Source organism: Aulonocara stuartgranti (assembly GCF_965226115.1).
Source record: "Aulonocara stuartgranti genome assembly, chromosome: 4".
NCBI lineage: Eukaryota > Metazoa > Chordata > Actinopteri > Cichliformes > Cichlidae > Aulonocara > Aulonocara stuartgranti.
This window is the reverse complement of record NC_138942.1, coordinates 16,473,790-16,499,531: the sequence shown is the minus strand read 5'-3', so window position 1 is coordinate 16,499,531 and position 25,742 is coordinate 16,473,790. Positions and strand designations below refer to the sequence as shown.

Below are 25,742 nucleotides of genomic sequence, written 5' to 3'. Positions count from 1 at the left end.
CTTTCGCATACTTCCTTAGATGTACAGGCATGCGCTGAAGATGCTGTGTTGTAATAGCTATGTTTCCTCTGTGCACTTCGTCCAGAAACAACACGCTCTACAAAGGCTTTGTGCTGAAAGACTAAATTCCTGCTGGTTTGACACTCCTCTCTCCTTTCAGTCTCTTTTTTTTCCTATTCTTCTTCTCCTCTGTCTCTGCCTGGGCAGCAGAATCAGCACATCAAATAAATACAGAGCAAAGGGAATCGTGTTTCATTTGGAGACAGCGGGAAAAAGGTCACGGACAACGGCAACACGCGAACTGCGGGCGTCAGAAGAAAAGCCGTTCCAGTGCAAATACGTGCAGACGCCTCTCTTTGAAATCCAATCTGATTTAAGGGATTTAATAACACCTCCAAACTGTCCAAAAATCAATTCGAGCCCATGCATTCCTCACCTACCATACAGAGCACCCAACAGACAATGGCTCATTATGGAGCCACCAAATGTTATTATCATCAAAAAGCCTCTGAGCTGGAGACTTTGGAGACGGGGTGACCATTTTGCGGACTCCATCATCGGCTTGGGTTTGAGTCGCTGGTAAAAACACAAAGTGGTGCGCTGAGGCAGAAACACTGGGGCCGAGGACTGTAGCCTTTGGCCTGAGATTCAAACAGTCGACTTGCGGCGGTCTTTATCTGAAACAACCACAAACCCCCCCAACTACTCTTTACAGTTCAAATGGGGTCTTAAGCAGAAAGGCAATGCTAAACAGTGATGGGGAGATGGGATTTCAAGGTCTGGGACTGTACTTACACAGCTAATCTTGGTTAACATGCATTTTGTGGTCATTGAAAAACAAAGGCAATGGCACAGCTCCCCCTAAATAAGGGATTAATTATGAGGTATTTGAAGAAGATGAAAAACATGCTCGGAATAAGGAAAAAATAATAGGAGGACAATAGAAAACTGAAGCAAAGTGTTTTATTAAAAGCAGTTGATATATTTAAAAAAAACATCAATAACATCAAGTTAATAATGATATGAAAAACAACAATACAAAAAGCTAAAAACACGAGAATTTTTTTTTTTGAACAAGACAAAACTAAAATCTGACAATGAATAAATATTTCAGATGTTAAACCAATGGAGAAAAAAAAAACAGTCTTTCAAAGTAAAAGATGACGTGGCAGGTGTGTGAAATACTCGTAACGGCCAACAGTGCTCACACCTGATCGGCGACGCCGTCCTTCATGTCCGGGCGGAAGATCAGCCTGACGTTACCGTGCTGTTACCTGTGCAGAGAGACACTCGTCGTAATTTCAACACAAATGCAAACCGGCTCTGATTTACTCACTCCTTACTGGCTCACAGTCACTTTTGAATGAGGGCAGAGTGCAGGGAAATAACAGTTTTCCTGTGATCTGCCGTGAGTGACAGTCCTGGGAGCATTGCGCACACAGACGTGAGCTGCGGCATTGTCTGACAGGGCGCTGTCATCGCTGCACATGTATATAGTTGCAAAAACATAAATGGCTCTTACAGTGTGATGGATGCAGGGAAAGCAATTAAAGCCCTTCAGACTGGAAGCTGTCTTAGTCAAAGACAAAGCTCGTATCTGCACCTTTAAAGCAAGGCAGCAGACTGATTATGATGTGTACTACACACATGCATTTCTGTAGGTTCAAAACCGGGGATGTCAAACGTAAGGCCATGGGGCTAGAATCGGTCCGCCAAAGACTCTAATCTGGCCCACTGGACAGCTTCAAAATATGTGACTCAATGCACGGATTTGGACCTTTTAACTGTATTTTCATACATTTTACACCATTTTCTGTTGATTTATGGTCATTCATATTACACCAAGGTAATTGTAAGTAAAGAGAAACAATGAAATGACAAAAAAAATCCTGGTTTTCCACTAACTTGTAGTCTTTTTTTTTTAACGGTCCACAGTAAACACAAAAACTTCATATATTATGATTACAGAATAGTTTGGGAACGAATTACCAGAACCTTTTCTGTCATTTTACTCATTTCTCATAAAGTTTTACTGCTCTGGCCTACTTCAGATCGACATGCTCACCTGCTGCTGCGACAGGCATCCAGGTCTTCCTGTAGCAAAGAGGCTCTCATCTGAAGGAAGTTAACCTGAAACAGAGAACGGCACGGGGTAATCTTCAACTCTTTCCACCATTATGACGAGTTTCGAAAACGAAACAAAGACGTGGTTTGGTGACCATTAGAAGAGTTTTCTATGTTTTTACAAGCGTAACTGCAAAGGCAGAGACCACCTTCACTAACTTCTAATTGCAAATCCAATCATATCCATAATCAGGCCTGAAACATGACCGAAACCACTCAGGTTAGAAAAGAGCATCAAAAGCTACTCCTAGTTGGCTTTCAAGGGGTAAAGAGTTCAAATATATTCAGTATGAAGGAAGCAAGAACTGGTTCATCAGGACACAGGAATTGGAAGTGGAGAAGGGTTTGATTGATTTAGGTCGGTTGTGCTTTTTTAGAAGAAAACCTCGGTTGTTGACTCCTGGGGTCACGACAGCGGGGGCCGGGGGTCAGGAGATTAGGGCAGCGGGGTTAAGGCACGCTGGGAAGATTACAGGCCCAGGTTAGCCGAGGTTAGGAGGCAGCACCGTTCTTTTGTTTGGCTACAAAGTGCTGGTTTATTTATGAAGTGTGCTTCGCTGAAGTGAAAATAAACTCCATCTACATTTACACGGCATCTAGAGCCTGGCAGAATAATCACAGCTCCAAAAGAATCCGCATTGTTCTGGGACTACCGTACTGGAGCCGAGGGTACATTCCTTTCTGTGGGGGAGACCTCAGTTCAAGTTCTAGCATTTCATTTGGCACTTCGCACTGGGAAAGTATATGCAAAACCATACCCAAATGTGGTTGGATGCCTCCAGAGACACGGAAACTCTCTGCACCTTTTTTTTTTTTCTCAAACTATGTAATAAAATAATGCACTTTAATGTGCAAAACCCAAGACACTGTCAATGAGAGGAGAGGCCGCTCTGGTCATGAATCGCATTTTATAAACATTTCTGATCGCAGAGCTGCGGTCTGTCCAATGAAACGGGATCTTGGAAGCGCTATTTGAACAAGGCAGGGGTTAATGATGAGAGCGTTTTATAGAGACCTGCACTGCACGCTGTTATTATTATTATTCCAACGAAATTATTTACAATGTAAATGCTGAGACAAAGGACACGGCTCGGAGGAGAAACGTACGAGTGCGGTTATGCAAAGGCTGACTGTTTGATCTGAGGGGAAGACAATGAGAGATTAACATTTGCAGAGAGGATCAGCAGGGTCCGAAGTGAATGCCGAGGCCATGATCGAGTGCTACGCCGAAACTGCACGGAAGAGAGGTCTCACTCAAACAAATAAGTCTACATCTAGTTTCATACAGAGGGCTTTACCTCAGTTTTGATTGATTTATAAGAGAAGAAAGTGAAAACACACAAAATCCTGCAATAACAACAAAAGGAAGTAAACACTGCAATAGTTTAGTAGTTAAAATAAAGAAAATGCTCTCCAGATCTCAGGCAATGGCTTATGTCCAACCTGATCTGTGATCACTTCTACCTGAGGATGGTATATTGTTTGTATGTGTCTTTGTTATGTGTGGTTTGTTGTGGATCTGCATACGATCACTTCCATACTGTATAGTTTCATGGGACCTGCCTGGGGGTTAAGGATGTAAATCAGCAGATATGATCAAATCTGGCATGTTTGCAGCTTACATCCATTGTCTGTATATCTACACCCAGCAAACTAAATCCACCCAGCAGTACCATCTGGAAAGTGTCTGAGTGGCAGAAAAAAATCATTTTTCAGGATGACAATAATCTCAAATACAATGCCAATCCAAAAACACACAATGAAACATCGCTCTCAGTCATGGATTGCCATCCTCAGAGCCCAAACCTCGACATTATTGAAGCAGTGGGGGATCATCTTGACAAAGAATATGAAAGACAGCCAACATCCAAAGAAGAGCTTTGAATACCCTTGAATAAGCCTGGAGATCTATTCCTAAAAACTACTAACAGATACAGTCATGTTTTCAGTTTCTTTAATAGAAATAAAGAATATTGTACTTGTAAACATATATAGATTAGTATGTAATTACTAGGGGTGCAACGATATTCGTATCGATATTGAACCGTTCGATACAGTGCTTTCGGTTCGGTACGCGTATGTATCGAACAATACAACATTTGTAATTTATTTTATCAACTTTCCTTCTGACGATGCTGTCTGTGTTGAGCGCTCAGTGAATCTGCGTTCGACTACTCCGCCTAGGCTGCACTGTCGAGCGCAGATCCACTGAGCGCTCAACACAGACAGCATAGTCAGAAGGAAGAGCGCAGGGCACCTCCCCCACCCTCATTCAGATCTGGCGTTTGGAATTATTTTGGTTTTCATGTGACGTATGACCCTGAAGGTAAGCGAGTCATGCACTAAAGTAAAACAGTATGTTGGATGTGCCATGCAATGCTCAATTACATGGGTGGGAACTAGTGTGTTAGCGCAGTTAGCTCGTTAACGTGTTGGCCGTCTAGCCCCATGCACGGGGCGATCGGCGGTAGCTCGTTAACGGAGATTTGCCATGTTGTGGTGTTAAGGTCATTTCAACGAGATTAACCTGAAAGCACTAGTGGGAACACGACGAATATGACTCCACATTTACGCCGACATCATCCTAGTGCAAAGACAAAAACAACAAGCATGCTACTAACTTTAGCCGAGTCATTTAGCACATGATTCTCCTTATGCTGCTGAGAATATAGCCCAGAAGAAGCGGATAGTATAGCTTTTATTTTGGAAAGAGACATTTCTCTGTAATAAACTCTCTTTTCCAAAGATGAGTGATTCCTCAATCAGATACAGGGCTTGCAATATCGCTAGCCTGACGTCCTGGAGCTAGCGATTTTTTCAGTCGGGCTACCAAAATCTATCTCTGCCCTGCCCGTCAGGCTATTGTAAGAAGGAAAAATATATGTCAATGCTTTTGCATTCTTTCAGAAATGTAGCTGGGTAATTATGTCATTGGCATCGGTGAGCCACTGTCAATATGTGACATATTGAAATCTCGTTTGAATTTGCGCTTGTTTTTTTGCTTTCACTTTGCAATCGTGCGAACTGTGTATAGAGAGCGACAGCACTGATCTGTGAGTGATGATAATTTGTGCACCAATTCCTCTGACATCGTCTTATTAATCGTTAGCTTACTATGCAAACATGACAAGTGAAATCTCCCGCAGCTTAAACATGAGAGGTTGATCGCGCAGAGAATCGCTGAGCTTATGTGAGTGCGTGTGTAAAAGCAGCAGGATTTATATTTGACTACGATGACCTGGATGACTGAGAACCTTCACAGACAGATATATATTTTAGTTCTGCTGAGCCAAATAAGACAGGTCAGGGTGAAGAAGTGACAGCCAAAGAAAAGCTTACCACAAAACGGAGAAGTTATGACAAATCAGACTATAAGGCAAAAAGAAAGTGCAGCTTTATGGTTTCATGGACAAAATAATTTCTGTGGCTGCAATATGACGAGCTAAATAACCAGGGCTGCACATAAGTGGTCCGCAGGTGCGCATTCGCTGTCAAAATAAAAAACACGCACAAGGGTTAGGGTTAAATTTAAAAACTGTACTTTTGAGTTAAAATATATATTTATAATTTTAATAAATGACAAATTAAAAAGGCATGAACATTTTTTTGTATCGAAAAAATATCGAACCGTGACACCAAGGTATCGAACCGAACCGTGAATTTTGTGTATCGTTGCACCCCTAGTAATTACATCTTCCAACAAACTGATGCACTCTCATAAACTTAAAAATAATCCATAAAAATGCAAAGGAGCAGCTGTTGGCTCATGGGAGCCACCATGGCGCCCCGCCAGCTTGAATACAGTGGCCGACACGAACATCGCCGCTTTGCCTAATGGTGTTTCATGTATGTGGCTAAAGACCAGCCAAGTGAAAATTTTAATTTGTGTCTACCGCTTCAGATATAAAACTATAGAGTTATATATGAAGGATGGTACCCATTTCTCATTATATCCCCTCATTGTACGACGTTTTTTTTTCCTGCCACAGTGTCAGAGCCACTTCAAAGTTTTTCACTAATGCCAGCTAACAGCAGCTATCCTTAACTACTGACCTCAGTATCGCTCAGTATGAGTGTCATCAGGCTGAAGTGAGCTTCACTGACTCATCGGACACTATCAAACTCATTTCACCAAGTTTTACAACCTCCTCCAGAGTAAACAGACATGGACACATACTGAAAGCTGAGGTAAAGAGCTAAAGACTGTATATCCATTAAATTTTTTGCAGATGTCTTAACAAATCGCTGTACCTACTTCCCAGCTCAAGACTTTATAAGTTATAATGCTGTTAATGGAAGAAAATGAATGGATTCTCAATGAGATGTTCAACAGACTGAACACATCTTTCTTGCTCTGGCTTTGCCTCTATCAGATCAAACCTCACCTGAGCTTTCAGTGAGCTGATTGTGTCCTCCAGCTCCTGCCTGAGCTCCACCGGCATCAGACCTTTGATCTTCTCCTCATACTCCTTATGCACCATGGTTACCTGAGAAGACAGAGGTAGGAAAGATGCATAGTCAGCAAGAAAGTAAGGCACCACATTAATCAAATAATACTTATTAAGTAATATATAGTAATCATGCACTCTCTTGTTGTCTCTGATGCCCCAGAGACGCTCTTAAACGGTGTGTCTCAACTGGATAACAATTGTGGTATTGTTGCTGAATAAGTATTTCTTTCTTTCCACAGACACACTCACACGTATGCATTTTCAGGCCAAACCAACAACTCCCTTAGATGAGGCGCACACACACACACACACTGTGGGTATCCCCTCTTTATTCATGGCTCAGAGTATTCCCTCGCTCTTCACAGCTCCTTCACATCTCCACAGGGGGTCCACAGACTGACATTACTCGCTCTGCGCAACACCCCCTACTGGATGATAGTGACTACAGCGAGATCTGACACAAAGCACTTATGGGCTCAAGACAGCTGGGTTTGGAAAAGGACAGGGCCATGGTGGAGGGCAGGACACATCAAACGCAGCAGCAGCGGCTCAATAGCTAGCTAGCTATCTCCACTGGGGAGGACTGGAGGAAGTCTGTCTGGGGCTAAATTACACTCCACTAAACCAGAGTTTGATTATAGAAGTTGAAAAGGGTTTGGTTAGCGCAACCCCCACTTTTTACCCAGAAACACACATGTATGGACACACACGCATGCACGCACGCACACACACAAACAAACGCAGATACACACTTTAACAGTATTGTAAAAACATTTACAGCATTTTTTGAAGAGTCGCCGAATCAATTAATTCAGAGCTTGATGAATAGTTTAACAGAGCTCGGGGGATTAATTCGACCCGTGAAAAGCAACAGTTGTCCCCCTTCCTCCCCAACATATTTCAAGGTGTAACCAGGGGAGAGAGTCTGAGCATTTTAAATGACCATAATGTGTTTTACAGAGCCAAAGTCCACTAGCGTTAAGAATATGCCCACAATCCCCACCTCTCATCAGTCTTTCAAGTGAAGAGAGCGTGAATGAGGTGGTGGGGGCGGTGGGTGGATGGGGAGGGGGAAAAAAAAAAAAAGATTGGTTTCCCTAAAATAATCTTCCTGTTGTGGATTTAACTGATTGTTCTGGCTTTGGCTAATTAATCTTCCTGGGCACAATGAAAGGGATTGGGAAGCACTTCAAAGCAACCCTCAGTATAAATGATCCCAACATGAAGCAGCTCACTTTGTCTCGGCACAGTGTGCTGTAGATTAGTCTGCCACAACTTTGCCAATTTTTCAGGCTCCGTCTGCCCTATTCATTTGAAAGTGTTGGACCAATAACGTCAGGCTGAGAATCCATCAGTTTACAAAAATATGTCTTTTTTTTTTTTTGTCCGCGCTGTGTGAAAATGAAGTCAAGGATAATTTGAAAGAGAGGCCTTTAAAAAACAAGGGCTAAAAAACCCAACAAAACAAAACTTGGAAGCTTTAATTTGAATGTTCAGGATTTTTTTTTTAAAAAAAGGGCTCAAGCGAAGAGGAGTGCAGATTTTCAAAATGTCTGTCTCTATCTATAGCAGCTCCTGTAGTCATAACAAAACGGCAAGCCAAGACAAAACACACTTCACTACCTCAGACCGAAGCAATAAACAATGGTTGAATAAACACATCCCTTACCAACCACTCTGAATATAAGTCTTAGATTCTTCAAAAGCCAAGTTCCTCAGTGTTGCATTCTTGATTCATGTATGGTGCCGTCACCGCAGCAACGAGAAATCCGCTTTGCCTAAATTACAAGCTCCGTTGCGGCAATGCTGTCTTCGTTTTCTGTCCCATACATTCGGCAAGGCAGCAATAACGCATTCACGGCGGCTGGATGATGTACATACGGTCGTAAGGGCGACAAACTAGAAAAGTTCATGTATTATATGACACGGTAAGGTCATACAGCTTACATTCGCACCAACGACTTCATGGTTATGGCGCTGAAAGAGTGGCTGCAAGAGAAAATATTACTTGAATTTTCTGTTGCTGTTCCCATCATAAAATAATATGATGGGAACAGCACAGCACATACATATTCCATGAACACACAAACACAAAAATACACCTCAAATCCAGATGAATTATACCTGTTATACAAATTTCCAGCTGCATATTTGTCATTCTTGGATTGTCCTAGAGCAGCTTTGGATGAGTCACAGTTCAAAATAATACGTTTATCTTTCACCGAGCCCTTTGTGCAGCCCTTCAGTTCATCCTCTGAAACAAGATGTTTTATAGCTCAGTCACACAAGATTAAAAATAGAAAAGCAGCCTGCATGTGATTAGGAAAAGTGGTGTTTTCCTGCTGATTGCATTGATCTTTTTTTTGGCTGCAAGTAGTTGCGGCGACTAACTGGTCCCCCAGAGGTTGAGGGTGTTGCACAACCAACTTTTTCATTGCAAAGCGATTGGACAGGTTGCCTGGTAGGAGGTAACCGACCTCCAAACAATAGTGATGTGACTCAGACTCACTACAATCGCTCTTAGACAGGTTGGTGAAGGCTTTGCAAATAACTGCCATCTAATTTATAAACACAAGCAGATTGCTAACATGCTGCACCGATGAGTGCCCATTGTCTATGACGCTTTTCTTTGCAATAACAGACTCACCATAGCTGGCTGGCAGCTGATTGTATTGGATCTTATATAAAAATCAAAGTTTGCCAAGTGCTCATGTTGTGCTGCAGTTAAATCGTAACTATGTCACTATCTGTGGAGGAATTGTTGAATTTATGTTTCAGATCCAAGAGATTCTGGATGGACGCTAAATTCCTGTAGATGACAAGTTTGTCTTATACAAACAGATTACAAGTAATTGCCAACTTGATCTCATTTGATTGCAAACTGGTAGCAGAGCGACTCCATCTAACGGACTCGATTTTATTGCAGTCTTGATGCACTAAAGTCGCTCTGAAGACAGCAGCTGACTGAGAATAATTGCAGACCTGGTCTCCATCTTCAAAGCTGCCATTTCATAGGCAATAAGATTGCAAGTTAATTGCATAGCTTTAAATCAAATTTCTGATTGGCTGCCCCTCGTAAAGAGAACGTTTGAATAGCAGGTGATGGCAGTGGTGGTGGTGGGAGAGGCAGGGCTGCTGTGCGCCTGATGTCTATACTAACATTACAGAGATCCAAGAGTAGAAACTTGTGTACAATTTAGAGCAGCCTGAAGCCTGAGCTTTTGGCTCGCTTGTGCATACCTCATTATTTCAAACTTTGGCCATGTTTAATTTAAGCATCCACCACTGTAAGAGAGTACATAGGAGTACATAGGGAAAAGCATATATATAGGGCTCCTTTAACCTGAGGGTGTATTTCTGCTCTTTCTACAGTGTAGCAGACCACAACATTTGCCTTCCCTGATCTAAAGCTTAGCCACAGTTTACTATGCAACATGTGTGGGTGGAAGCAGGACTCTTTTTTTTTTTTTTTTTTGTTCATAACAACACATCTAACAGACAGCAGTTACAGCATAAAGCAGACAAGAATAGGTATAATATCAATTCAAATTTCTGACTCCACCATGTCTCACAATGGAGTTAAAATTCAAGACAGAAGCATCTAACTCTCCGCAGATGTCTGACTCGTTTCCTAAGAGACGCCGTTTCTTCGACTTTGCATTTTCCTGCCCTATCCGAGGTCCCTCTGCTTGCATCTCTCCTTTTCTTCACGCAAACACATTTTACTTTTCTTTCAACATGATTTTTGCAGCAAAGGCATGTTTATTTTTCTGACAGGTGGAAGGAGACGTGATGGCATCTGAGAAAAAAGGCTCCTCACTTATTAGGACAGATGTTTGATGCCTTTGAACAATACTGCTGATCAAACCTTCCATGAGGTTCTTTGGTCACTGACGGACTGTAGATGCAAGTGAATAGGAAAGAAAAGGGAGGAAGGGAATCACAGAGAGAAAAAAAGTGCGCCACTATTTTCCCTGAGCAATGAAAAGGGACGCTGACTTTCTAAAGAGAAATCTGGTTTCATCTCAGAAGCTCTTTGAGAGATGATTTTGTTTGTTCTTGATGAAGCGTGATTCTCTAGTTTTGAAGACTGTGAGGAGCGGCAGTCGTTTTCCCCTCCCAGTCATCTTAAAATGACAACATTTCATCTATATATAGTCTTTAGATTGTGGTTTTGACTTTCCCTTGCGTTTGGTACCGTCACATGGCATGGTTTTTGACAGCTGCCAGCAGAAAGGAACAAGCCCTCAACACTTTCAACGTTCAAATGAAGTTTGTCACATTGTTGGGGAGTCTTGATGTATGCTAATGAAGTTGGGGTGTATGTGTGTGTGCACAGGCTTGCGTGGGACAGGTTGGGGGGTTGGAGGTGGAAGAGGGAAGAGGAGTGGGGGTAGCTGCTGGAAAGACATTTTTGATATACACCCTTGTTCCGGAGTGACAAAAACCTTGTCAGGAACAAGGGTGTACATCAAAAATGACGCCACTCACAAAGTTTGCGCCTCCACATCCACTGAGTTGGCACTCAGTGAGTTCACCAAGGAGCGATTTGAATTCAGAAACGCTTTGCTGCGAGAGGGAAAAAAGGAAACCGCTTCACAGAAATGAGGGAGAAAAAATAGAAGGAAAAAAAAAAGGAAAGGCAGAAGGAGATTAGAACTGGCTACAGATCTTAGTGAGGTTGTTAGAACTATGGGATGGATTGGTGGCTGCTGATGTAATGTGCCTCAACAAAAACAGCACACAGGAAAAAGGCTCAGCCTACAGAACTTAAGTTCAGCTCCTCTGCATTTTTATGTCTGCATCAATACTGAAAACAACTAGAGACATGATTTATTTTTTATTACACCGAGCTCCCGTGTTGCACAAGGATACATCTCTAAAACTACAGTTCGCCATGCCCACTGTATCATTATGTATTTATACAAAGAGCTGTAGTCTTCAATATTCTGCTCCTGTCTTCAAGGAGAATTGAACCACACAGCGAGCTGATGATCTGCCATTTTAGAGTGGGGGAGCCTGCGAGGGCCCTGCTAGTGTAAGGCAAGCAACATCTGTGTGAAGTCTGGGCAGAAAAGCTGTTTTAGCATGAGAGGGATCGGATTACAAAGACACATCTTGGCAGATAAACCAGGGCAATATTATTGGTGTGTGGAGACTGGATACCTTTAGGTTTAATGGCAAATAAAAAACAATGCGCAGACTCTGTCCACAGCATCTCTAACACATGTATAATGTACATTAATCCTGATAGTTGCATGCAAACTATGTCGTTTTCTTGACCAAGAGCATTATATGAGGCAGGAGTCAATATATCATGTAGCCAGTCGCTTCCACGAAGGTATAATTGTGACAAGCTGCGCTAAGAAACGATGCTAATACGCACCTACAAACATTTTCGACAAGATACTATAAAGTTGCCGGACGCTGACAATGGAAAAAAAGACATTGTTCACATGACTTACAAATGCCAACATGGCCTCATAACCACTTATACTTCCACATAACTAACTGTAACCTACATTCTTGGTCATATTTATGGTAAATGGCCTGTATTTATATAGCGCTTTACTAGTCCCTAAGGACCCCAAAGCGCTTTACATATCCAGTCATCCACCCATTCACGCACACGTTCACACACTGGTGATGGCAAGCTACATGTAGCCACAGCCACCCTGGGGCGCACTGACAGAGGCGAGGCTGCCGGACACTGGCGCCACCGGGCCCTCTGACCACCACCAGTAGGCAACGGGTGAAGTGTCTTGCCCAAGGACACAACGACCGAGACTGTCCAAGCCGGGGCTCGAACCGGCAACCTTCCAATTACAAGGCGAACTCCCAACTCTTGAGCCACAATCGCCCCACATTTACCATATTTATCCATAAGTTTGCTTGGTAGTGTACATTTTGTCATTTTGAGGGTCTGGGTCAATGTCTGCATGCCTGCAAGTCCACGGAGAATTTTTATTACAATGCACCAACAATGCACGCGCACCAGGCAGTGGACTTCAAAGATGGCGCAGGAGGAATGACTCCTGGGCCATTAGATCTCCAGATGAGTTAGCTCGAGTCCTAAATAGGGAGGTCAAGACACTAGAAATTTAGTAGTTGGTACCAGTATCAGCAGAATTCAACTGAATTGAGTAAGGTGAGCAATCATGAAATAATGACCTTTTATACTTAAAAATAAATCCTTTTATTAAAACAGCGCGCAGACTGAAATGCTAGGATGGTTGACAAGTAGCTAGCTAATGTTATTACAAGATATAATGTCAGTTTCATTACATTAGCTGAGCATCTATGTAATTAGAGCTGCAGTAAACAAATGACAACGAACCACAGTCAGCTTATTTTCAGGGTTCTCAGCCTGCTTAGCCTCACTTAGGACCAACATTCATATACAGTAACATGTGCAGGTGCAAAACCTGCACCTGCTTTTGTTGGTTTTAGGTAAAATATGTCAAGTAAAGAATGGTGTACAGCAACTGATTTTCAGTTAACCATCTGTACGTCTTTCCTTCAGCACAGCACTTTGTTTTCTGTAAAACTCTGATTTTTGTTTGTAGAGGGTGTCAACAGAAGTTCTTTGGCGAAATAAATCAGCAAAAATTGGCATTTGATCAACGAGTTGCGAGAGGAGCTAATGTGGCAGTTTTCCCAAGTTACTGTCTTCCAGGTGCACTTTTTCCTCTGCTTGTGGGCATCTTTCCTCTTCAGCCTTGGAATACAGGCTGCCTATGCCTTAAAAAAACAACCAAACAAAAAAACACTACGGTCTTGAAAGTTATTCTAACTATTGAGGTACATCACGCCACTGTCTGCAGAGACTGAACCGGAAACACACTCTTGTGCCTTGTTGTGATAGAGGGGTCACAACAAGCCGAAACAACACCAAAGTCTGCTTCACATCAGCAGTTGTGACGTGTAACAATTCAGGAGCAGGACATTGCTGAGGTATGAACGGGTACAATATCAGAAAAGTGAGGAAAAAATTACCCTCAGGTTTCGCTAAAAGCAGCAAAACTTTGGTGGATAAGATAAAAGAAACGTACAACTTTCATGAGTGATTATTCAAGCATAAAAAGAGCAGTGGATAGACATGTCTCACAAACTCAGGATGTATAATAATACATTCTTTCGGAATAAGGTATTGGCTAGACACACGTAAAACCTGTTCATGCTATGAGAGACACTTATTAGCTGGGTGCAGGCACTCTGAACATCCACATTGCCAAAAGCCTCCTCTTCTCCCTCTGATGAAGTCATACTCTGTGCTGAAACATTAGCTGCTGTACCTTATTAAAAACCTTCAAACCCCATCATTCCAGATCCGATCTCAGCTGCCCTGCAATGCTCTTAGCTCTTCTGGCACATGCACACATTCCTTTATTTCTACGATGGCTCACTTCCTGTTGATCTCTGCGCTGCCAACTTTGCTACAGCAAAACAATCTGTGCTGGATTAGCGAAATGTGTTAGTGGCTGTGAAAAAAAGAACTGTCAAGCACCTAAAATTGGAACCAAATGCTAAACAGATTTTTAGTCGTGTTTACCCGTTCTTTGCTTCAATCGCAGTGTTGCTGTTTTTGCTTCAGAAGGCAACATTTTTGGAATCAGCATCATAATTCATGTATCTTAGTGGCACCGCAATCAAAAATTTAGCAAGACTAATAAAACTGTGATGAAGCTTTGCAAAAGAGGAGAACACTGTGGAAGTTGCAATACAACAGCTGTACCCTTTAAGGGGAACTAGTTTGTGTTCCATTAATTTCTGTCATACAACTGTTACAATGGACTAAATTCAGACTGTTTTATAAACACTTGGTTTCAGACAGGTTTTTTCAAGTCTGCATCTGTGTGATGTCAGCAACAGTGGATGTAATTAATATGGTCATCTCAAGCACAGCAGCCTCAGCCAGTCAGAAGAAAGTTGGTGTAAAGAGAGGGCAGCCTCAGAGCTACAAGATGCACACTTCACGCAGTGAGGGTGTGGACTGAGGACCCCTAAAACAAATGAGGAATCATACACTCACTTTAAGTATACTTTATGATATACAGAGATACTTATTAATGCTGAAAACACTCAGAAATTTCAACCCAACCCCTCACCTGACATGGGAGCAGGTAGATTCCTGATTCAGCGGCTCCTAAGTCATAGGAAACCATATGACCCTGCTTCTGGGACTGGCACAGTGATCAATGGCTCCTAAAAACCTCTGGACTCTTCCTGAAAATTTGCGAAGGCTGGACACTGAGGTGCGCAATGGGTGTGTGAAGTGTGTACAAGGGTCAGTGGGTGGATCAGAGGGGGACGCAGGAGAGCGAATGCCTTTGGTGTACATACCACAGTACAAAAGAACAACCTCCTGTGTGAGTGTAGTCATTAGTGCTTTCTTCTCTGTGTGTGTCAAGGTCAAAACAGAGCCTGATTACAGGGCGCTCTAGAGAGCTGTGGGTGTGTGTTTGTCGGCATGTGTGCACACAGAGGCTTCCCTTTTGAACGCAGGCAGCGGTGGCATTCCTGGCCCTAGGCGCTGGCTCTTGAAGCCAGATCTCAAGGAATTTGGGAAATGTGCGAGGGGGCATATCTCTGGTTGTGAACAGGAGAACGAGAGATGGCAGAGTGATGAGGGGAGGGCAGGAAAGGAAGGGGGGAAATCTATTTTGTTTGCCTTTTGTGGCCCCCTGGAGGATCAAGTAAGGTTGGTAAATTGGGAGGGAGGGACTGGTGACATAAGACGACGAGGGGCCAAAGATGAGGCCTTGTGTGCTTGCACGAACCAAAAGGAATTCTGATGAAAAAGGGTTAAAAAAGGTAATGCTGGGCAGCGAGAGGGATGTAGCAATACTGTTGGCGAGAGAATCAGTTTGGGTAAGGCGGTCTTGCCTCATTCGTACATTTCTCAGAAGCATTTGAAAGAGATGGTGAGATATGGAGAGAAAAAGAGAAACTTGTCACCTTCTCTTCAGTCTCCAGCTCTTTGCTTAGCAGATTCTTCTCTGCCAAGTGCAGCTGTCTCTGTAGACTTTCCACCTTTTCCTGCAGAGCCTGAGGGAAGGGAGAGACAGTCAGTCAGCTGACTGACGCAAAGAGAAAAACATTTCGAATTCGGTGTGGCGTTAAGTGTTACGTGGCACAAATTGATAGACATTAATCTGCAGTTACATTTGAGATTGCAAACAGATGCACGCTTTATCTCAATAAGAGGCTACACCAGACTCAAGACCAGAGCTAAAAAAAACAAGTAGATGGAGAAAACTAATAGGAATATAGAGTACACAAACATAGACAGAAGGACAATGAAGAGAGATACAGCTTGTGATTACTTTTTGGGAGGTAAAAGGCTATTAACAAAGCAATCTCAGTAATTACTATGAAGCTGCCCTCATTAACCCTAAACTTATTTTTAGACAAGGGCATAAAGAAAGACTTCCCCAGTATGGAAACAAACAAACTTTCTAGTCTTTTATAAAGCTGCAGTTCTTATTCCTTTCCTTGGCAGTACTAAGAAACATACACTGTATCATTTAGTGGATAACGAGCCCTCTCGCATGTATTCCAGTACCTGTGCCGATCAAATTTCCCCACAAGGTACCAATAAAGAATTCAATCTATTTTGCTTTCTAAGACTCAGGCAAGAAAGAAGAATAAAAAAAAAGAAAGAAAAAGAAACGCACAAAGCAGTTTTCCCCCCTTTCTGCCCGTAAGTGATAGCAAAGCACAGTTCCTGCGTACGACCCAGAACCAGATGTTCCGAGTGCACATGTGGACACTTCATCTTTGATTAGCCTGCATGGAAAGCAGGGACTGATATGTACACACGTGCAAGTGTGCGTGTGCACACACACACACACACACACACACACACACACACACACACACACACACACACAAATATCTTAAGATGAAAGCACGGGCGTGCATTTACACTTGCATGCACACACACCTCCAAGAAGTGTGAGTGTAGCACTGGCTAACATCAATATCCACAGTGTCTCCCCCCACTGGAGTTGAGTGAGCAGGCCAGGTGTTGACTTGTTGATTCTCCGAGCCGAGGGAAACGTAGTCCAGGTGATAGGCATGACCGCCTGATCTACGATTCAGTCCACTGACATAAATCACGCGCAGACTGCAAGGCTTTAGGGCCGGGGTGAACTTTTAGGTAGAGCTTCTCTGGAAACTACACCACGAAGTAAAAAAAAAAAAAGAAACACAGACTTGGATTTGTTAGTTAGATTTTTATACTGAATACACTCCGATTTCACAGTGTCTGATCCTCTTGGCAATTTTATCTCATATATGACCATTTTCTTTCACTAATTTAAAACACAGTGTGAACTAACCTCAACTGCACTGACGCAGGTGATTTAGGCTTCATTTAGGCTTCTGGTAGTTGGATTTTTTTCCCCCTCTCAGCACACATTAATCGGCCAACATGACTCTAGAGCACGTCGAGGTCAGTTTCAGCTCTTCAACATGAAAGGCGGCCCATTTCCAGCGTGCTTATCCTATTAATCAGGGTATTTCTTAACTAGTCACAACCCCACTGTAGCCTACATCTCCATTCTGTGAAAGCCTTTGCCTTTGATTTCATCATTTCATTTTGTTTACTGACGAATCAAAGTCTCAGTGACACTAAGAAAAGCATTTTCAGTGGAGTTGACATGAATTACAAGAGCTTTAAGTAGCTGTAGTGGTAGTGTAGAGAAGGCATGCAAGGACTAGTATTTATTTTTGGGTGGGAGTGGGTTTGGAGGAGAGGGGCAGAGAGAGATGCACAGCTTATTGTGGTGATGGTCTCTTGAGACGAATTAAACATTTGGGAGAGTGTAGAAAAAAAATCTTAAAAAATACTTTCCCATGGTAACAGTGACCATTTCAACTTTGGATTGTGGGTAAAGCACTTCTCTTCCGTGATATGACAAATAAAATGTGTTTCTTTTTAAAAACAAGGTTTATATCCTACATACCTTCATTTTATAATGTTGTAAACTCGTAGTAACTCTACCACCCCCCACCCCGTTATTTCTTTTTTTAACCATCATCCCAACAGGGGGCCCATTTAACAAGTGCTCTTTTAGTGACTGTACCTTCGTTTCTGTTTGTGCTGGAGACAAACTTCTAACAGTTTTAGAAAAGAGAGACGACGAGATTTACAGGCATATCCGGTGTCCCACAGTAACACAAAGTGTTCACAAGGTACTTCTGTCTGAAGTACATATCTGGACACTGACACAAGTTTTGTTTTTTTATACCCATTTACTGAAACATATTCCGAATATAGTTATATAATAAGTAGACTCCCATCTTTCAAATTGGATGAATGGTTTAGGAGTTCCAGCTCTTTAACATGTGTCACTCTCTTTTTAAAGGGAAAGGTAATTGGACATTTGACTCAAAGGCTATTTTCATGGGCAGGTGTGGCCAATTCCTTTGTTATGTCATTATTAATTAAGCAGCTAAAGGGCCTGGAGTTGATTTCAGGTGTGGTGCTTGCATTTGGAAGATTTTGATGTGAACAGACAACATGTGGTCAACGGAGCTCTCCATGCAGGTGAAACAAGCCATCCTAAAGCTGTGAAAACAGATAAAACCCGTCTGAGAAATTACTACAATATCAGAAGTGGAAAGATCTACAGTTTGGTACATCCTGAGGAAGAAAGAAAGCATTGGTGAACTCAGCATCGCAAAAACACCTGGAGGTCCACAGAAGACAACAGTGGTGGATGCCCCAGTCTGTTTGCCCCAATATTAAGAAATACACTTTTATTAGTGATGCTAATAAACAATCCCAAGAAGTGATATTGAGAATAATTTTTATGGTCATGAGAAACCCCTTCACAACAGCCCACCAAGTGAACAACACAACTCAGGAGGTAGGCGTATCAATATCCAAGTCTACTATAAAGAGAAGACTGCATGAAGGTAAATACAGAGGGTTCACTGCAGGGTGCAAGCCACTCATAAGTGCCAAGAATAGAAAGGCTAGATTGAACTTGGCTAAAAAAAACAAAACCCCAACATCTAAAAAAGCCAGCACAGTTCTGGAAAAACGTTCTTTGGATAGAGTAGTAACCAAGTATTAGAAATGAACATTTTATTTTCCTGTATTTAATCTGTCCAATTACTTTTGAGCCCCTGAAATGAAGCGATGTTAAAAAAACGCTTTAGTCCCTCAGATTTTTATGCAATCTTTTTGTTCAGCCCACTGAATTAAAGCTGAAAGTCTGCACTGCATCAGAGTTGTTTAATTAAAAATTTATTGAGGTAAAAAGTTGTCTCTTACCAAATATATATGGACCTAACTGTGTCTTACTAACCAGGCTCGGTAACAGCAGCACCGTTTCTTTTAAAATATAATCACTTCTGGCTGCAAAGAAAGTAGCATAGCTGTCGTCAAAATGCAAACACGAAGGCTTCAAACAACAGAGACCAAAAACTAGTGGCAAACATCAAGTTGGCTGCATCTATCTCTTATATACAGTCTATGATTAAGCTGCAAACGTCTGCTATCATCTTGTAAAACCTACCCACTGTGACCCTAATGTCACCTACAACTATTCTTAAAACAGCACCGTTGCAGACAATATAGATAAGCGTCCTTAACAGATCACACCCCACCCATCTCTTCCTGTCTCACTAGTGATTCCCCGCAATGTGACACAAAATTTCTCGACCTCATCTTCTGGGAAGTGAGGCTGACCCCACTGGTGACGTGTTTTTCTCTTTCTTGTGGGTTCTACGTTTGATGTACTCAAAGCAAATCTAAGTGCAAAAGTTCAACCCTGGTTCCTTCATTAATAGAATCATATGGGATGTTTCTGCTGATGAACAGTACAGCTTTGTGAGTCAGAAAGAGCTGCAGATACTCAGTCATTATTGCCGTCAGACACAATGGTCATATTAAGCGAATTAGCAACAGATACTGTGCTGAAGCTGATGTGCATGGTCTGTCTGACCTTGACTTTAATCAATGAGGGCACTTGTTCAGACACAAAACCTCCAACTGGTGCTTCATTATTGATTCTTCATTTTCTCAGTCTAACTTCCACTGTTGTAACTCTGTACTGTACATATAACATGTACTGCAGATACACACAAGTAGTCAACATACACACACAGTTCTTTTCTTTAGTACATGAATGACCATGTGTATAATATTCAGCAAAAATGTCTCCAGATGCTGAGGGTGATATGGTCTGTATCAGTCATGCAGACTGACTGGGATCATTGAAAACAGGGCAGGAAGAGGGGGTGGGGGTGTAAGGGAGGAGGAGGGGGGTCTGATTTCCTTAGGAAGAGATGTTGGGTATGAACGAAGGAAGCCTGAAAGTGAAAGGTGTAAAAAAGAAAGTGAGAAAAGCAAATTGCAAAGGAAAAGCTTGAGAAGACAGCAAGAGAAATGTGACCGCATCCAGAAGAGTGCAAGAGAAGAGAAAGTTCAGAAAGGTGAAAAATGAGAAACAGCAAGATACCGAAGAGGAGGAGGGACGTGAAGGAGAAGAAAAAAAAACACGTGGCCGGAGTGAAGAGATAGGGGCAGCGGTTCTACTTCTGGCGCACGGTACATCGGTTGGGGGCTTAGAGGTCTCTCTCACCTCTCCATCAGCAAAGTGCCTCTGCCTTTCATTCCAAACTTTGGCTCAAAGGATTAGCGAGGCACACGCGCACACAAGCACCAACAAACACACCGCTCAGAGCAATCCATACAGGTATAGGCATGCATTAATATTAACAGCAAAAGTTCTAAAAATGTGAGCGCTACACTCTGCAGTCAAATGAGTGCGCAGTTACTGCGTCGTACGCACACAAACATACACGCGGCGTCACACAGGCACAACGATGCCTTAGTCATCTTTCCTGGGTGGTCCTCCTGCGCAGATAAGGCGAGCATGTTTCCCCAGGGTGAAGTAAAAGCAACAGAGGGCAAGGAGAAAAAAAAAGAAAAGCAAAGAAGAAAGAAGGGAGGGAATAGTGGGAGGAGGAAAAAAGGCCAGGGGCCTCTTTAAACTTGGTGTTTTGTTAGGAGCTGAGCTGCTCTTCATGTGCGGCGGGGCCTTCTATTTGCAGCGTGCTGTCAGAAGTTTCTCCCAAAGTCTGGATTAAAGAGATCCTCTAATGACACTGAGGCTGGACGACTTCAGACAGCAGCAAAAACCTCACACTGCACCGCCTCCAGCCAAGGACACACACACACACACACACACACACACACACACACACACACACACACACACACAAGGGTAGGAGCAGATACATACACAAGGCGCACAAAGCACACAGACATACATAAGCAGAGACAGTTTGTGGATTGCGCCCACACACACACACACACACACACACACACACACACACACACACACACACACACACACACACACACACACACACACACACACAGCTTTAGTAGAACAAGGCGGTGTGTGTGTGCATGGCTACTGATCTAATAGTAAATAATAAAGGAGGTGCTAACCTCAAGGAGAGATGGATGGCCAGAGAGATGAGCACAGACTTTCTTTTATCTGCACTTTTATCAAAGGATTGTGGGAAAGGTAAAAAAGTGAGTGTAAGAGAGAAGCTGTAGGAGGAGGAGAGAGGTCTCCCTCCTGAGGTGTTAAGAGAAGAGAAACTTTTGCTTTGCTGTTGGTCTGTCTTGTCTGTGTGTAGGAATGAAAAAAAGAAAAAGAAAAGTGGTTTAGCAAGTCGACCAGGACAGCCCCACTGAAAGATAACACCGATGTTGGTGTGAATTGATTTGCTTTCAGTGCTTTAATGCTTTTCAGGTCTTCTTCCCAGAGTTGATTTAGAAGTAAAGTGGGAAGATAGCGTGATGGCAGCAGTTGTGGAGAAACTCCTGAGCAGTAAATCAAACGGTTATCTTGCCCGTCTTTTCTGGTACTGATGAAAATAGTAAGACAATTGCCACGCTAATGAAGACATGTTGCAACCGAGCTGTGCCCACTGGGGGGAACGCGCTGTTCTCGGTCTTCCCGTCTCTTTCAGCTGCTGTGAGCTGCGCTAGAAAGAGAATAGGAAACGACTATAAAACATACACCATATGCCTGCTGTGTGTGTGCGTTTGTGTGTGGGCATTCGTGCATTTGTTCTGCTTATCGAAAAGGACGCATATGAAGTGCATTCTAAAAACTCTTGACAACATCTTATGAAACATAGGTGCTCTTTTGATTTAGGAGTAAATCCTCAGATTCTTACCAGGATTTAAAAAAATCAAGATTATGCGATACACATCTATTTAATATCGTTTCACTGCACAGAATCAATCTGGTGTCCTGCTGATGGCTAACCACTGTACAGCACTGTAATTTATATTAAAATAAAAATAAGTGGTTACAACAATAAATAATGATGTGGCTATTAAAATAGTAAATCACCATTCTGTGAATGCCAAAAAATATCTTGCATTGAACGTACTGACAATTTTAGTGGTTTTCTGAACTATATCGCTAACTCTTGTAGCTCTTATTAAGTGATATTATGCAATCTGTGACCTCAGCCAAGTTCTATGGTATCCTTCAAACTGAGGAGCCCAAGCCAAAGCGCAAAAGAGCTCTTGGTTTCTTTGTACATTGCATAAGGTTTGTGGTTTGGTGAGTAATTTCCATTTGTTGTCTGCAAATATGCTCTCTATGAGCTACTCTACTTCCCACGTTCTTTTATAGCATCCTGGAATGTTATCTTTCTTCTACTTCCACCTCCTCTGATATGTGGATCAAACGCTGCTGGGAATCGGCCCCATGGCCGGAAAACTCATCAATCAGCCGACACAATGCACACGTGTGGAGCAAGCACGCACGCACGCACACAAATGCATACAGAAAAGAGTGGGAAAGAAAAAAAGAGGGAGAGCAACCTTCGCTTTCACACGTGCTATAAATACAGTGTGTATACAGATCCAAGACTATAACTTTCTGGCTAATGCTGATGCTGACATAAAGGACAAACCGGAATTAGCTGGAAGTTGGAATGTGGGCTTACTTGACAGCACGGAGTTAAGATTTAAGAGAACAACAGCCATCGGTGGGGCACGAGTACAAGAAGTGCCCCAGTGTGTTTGCTCCTATATTAAGAAATATACTTTTATTAGTGATGCTAACAAACACACCCAGGAAGTGAGAAAGTCGTTGGAGGAAACCACAGATTTAAATAAAAGTGACTCAAAACAAAAAGCCACCGAAACAGAAAGGTTACTGAATGCCTCTTTTAGCTCTCTCAGTGTCACAGTGTCATCATCACTACAGCCTTTCAGTCTCTTCTCTAGTCTCATTTAGCTACTTGCTGGTGCTTCTTCAACATTTACAGGCGGATTATTGACTGAGGTTTTTTTATGTTGTAGAACGAAACTGGAAAATGTCTAAAACACGTTAACCACAGATCTTATTTCAAGCATCTAACCAAAAAACCCACGTAAAAACAAAAACACCGACTTTGAAGCAAGAGAACAGGAAGTGGCGCTCTGTGCTCACCATTCTCTCGTCTCTGTATTGCCAGTTGGTCAAAAGACATGTAAACATCCCTACCAAAGCTAGCCAGTATCTGACTAGGGTCCAACGGTGGCTGAGAGGAACGTCATGGACCAAGTTGAGGGCTGATAATGGATAACTACAGACCCTCCCTCATTGCTGTGTCATACCAAAGAGGGGTATGAGTCTCACATCTTTAAACCACAAGTTCAGATAATTCCACAAATCACATAACATTTTCTGAGTTAACTTAATCTGTTGTTAGCATAAACAGTTACATATATTTTGGCTAACTGGACCAATAAACCTAAACCTAGCTAAAAGTAAAGAGCAGTTTATTTTATTTTCAGCAAGTAACATCAACCATTTCAGATACCAAACACACAACACAAATGAAAACTGTATTCATGCCCACACACATACACACACAGAGGAAAGAGAAGAAGAAGAAAGAGAGGAAAATGATGGTTCAGATGGTTAACAAACAAATGTGCAGTTCAAGGTTGACACAAAGAACTCGGATGTGTTGAAGGACGTGGACGGACACAGAAACACGGGAGACAAATGGACACTCGCGTACACACACACAACTACTGAAGCAGCTCTTTGCCTCTGCTACAGAGAGTATCCAGCACACCTGTTCTTGATCCACTGCTGCCATTCCTTCCCACAGGCAAAGTCATCCTTTCAACCCCCTCAGAAACTAATGCATATATAACTACAGAACTACAGACAAACTGCAGTTGCTACAACTAGCCTCCTTAATGTGTGCATGTTTGTATGGCTGTGTGTGCGTGTGTGCATGCACAGGATCCCTCATTATTATGCATGCACAAAAAAAAACAGCGTCTAGATCACATGGACTACATCTACTGCAAATTTAACCAAGAAACACACTGTCTAATGCACAAAGAACAGTGCACCTCACATATTCACTCTCATCCTCAAACACTGTGAGACAATGGTCACTGTTGCATTATGTAATGTGTCTCCTGTCACTTCACCCAGAGGACACTACAACAGGACCTTCTCTTTGACTCGCACTAGAAGCTACTGCTGGAGGAGCCTGGATCAAAGGTGTGTATCCCTGTCTTCAGTGTGTGTGTGTGTGTGTCTGAAAACACTGAATATATGTGGGTGTATGTTAGAGAATGCAATACTATTGGAAGATGTACTGTAGAGACAAGGGCACTAACTCAAAGCTGTGTTTGTGGGAGAGTTTGAGGGAGGGAAAGACACAGATAAAGACTTAGTGAGAAGAAAATGGGAGAAAGAGAGTGTATGTAGGTCCACGAACACTAAGTTACAGAGGTGTGTGTGTGTGTGTGTGTGCGTGCGTGCGTTTCGGGGGACGTGCGTGGCAACATTCGGCAGGCAGAAAGACAGGAAGCACTGCTGTGGGGAGCAGGAACAGCGGTGCTGATCAAAGCCCAGGCGGGTGACACTATGGGCGGAGTGCCATTGTTTATTCACCAGCCACCTCTCCCTTTTGGCAGGGCGAGGTGAGCATGTGTGCTTGTGTATGTGTGTGTGTGTAGTCAGAGTTTGAGACAGAAAGAGTTCGAAAGATACAGAGTTGGGAAGATAGGCTCTGAGAGAGGGTAGAGACAAGCCGTGTGTATGTGTGTGAATGTGTGTGTGTGTGTCTTTGTACCTTTTTTCTTGGCAAGCTAATGTGGGCTTCAGTTCTGTCAGATTTGGCAGCTGCACATTTCAGGCAAGTGTACATGCACACTCATAAATACGGTCTGACACACACATGAACACACAGACCAAAAAGAAAAGAAAAGAAAAGACACTACCTGCAAACACGGCCACATAGACACACATCATGTGGTCAAATAATCCAGATAACCTCACTATTAAACACATTTACCTCTAACCCTATGCATCAGGACGCGTGAAAACAAACAGAGAGCATTGTATAGCTTTCACCTTGCACAGTCCTTTGACACCAGCCAGGTTCCAGTGCACTCAAAGAGACTTGCCAACTGTTATGAGATAATTGGCACTCTAAAATTAACTGGATTAGGAATGGTGAGTCACCACCATAGACTGTATATAATAGATGGCTTCTGGCCTGAAAAGTGAAGTCAACAACATAAATCTGTATTTCTCCTTTTGGCCATAAGCGGGCGACTCCAATGGTTGCAAAAGAAGTCTCATGAATTAATTGATATATAAATAAATAGTCTCCATATAAGTCTTAATAATTAATTTTGCAGATTAGCGTTAAAAAAAGACCTATAAAATCTGGCATGTTTTATGGTGGCCCGACATCGCGATTAGTAGGATGCCACTGTATGGGTGTACGGTGTTCAAAGGCCAATATACCGAGCAGAAGGCTTCCACATGGGGCTTCACGGTGCCAAACTCCCTCCTTAAATTTCAGTCTAGAGTTATTTACCACATTTTAATATGACAACACTGTATATGGGATATTACTCATAAAAAATGACATTAGGGAGAAAGGTGAAGGTACCATTTATGACACTCGAGCTTTCTAATGAATGCGCTTCTGTTTATTCTGCTCATTTGATTTGCATATTTTGCAAAAATTGAGTTTGAGCCAAAAAAGAAAATATTAAATAAAACAACAAGCTAAAAGTAGGTTCAGTTCAGCAGATTTAGAGGCTGAGTCTGCTCATTATCCTGGACCAGGGCACCGTCTGCAACTGTTTGCAAC

The 25,742-nt window shown here is 42.5% G+C and overlaps 1 protein-coding gene across 6 annotated transcripts in view; it reads right to left on the bottom strand.

The window, feature by feature from the left end:
• Window positions 1–955: 955 nt before the first annotated feature.
• cep112 (centrosomal protein 112) overlaps window positions 956–25,742 on the bottom strand; it is a 169,401-nt gene continuing 144,614 nt past the window's right edge. For all 6 annotated transcript variants that reach the window (XM_082532002.1, XM_082532005.1, XM_082532003.1 and 3 more), the window contains 4 exons: window positions 15,534–15,623; window positions 6,510–6,611; window positions 2,066–2,130; window positions 956–1,274 (listed from right to left, as the gene is read on the bottom strand). In XM_082532002.1, the coding sequence (XP_082388128.1) occupies window positions 1,271–1,274; window positions 2,066–2,130; window positions 6,510–6,611; window positions 15,534–15,623 (261 nt within the window). In that variant the 3' untranslated portion in view covers window positions 956–1,270. The remainder of the gene's footprint in view (window positions 1,275–2,065; window positions 2,131–6,509; window positions 6,612–15,533; window positions 15,624–25,742) is intronic.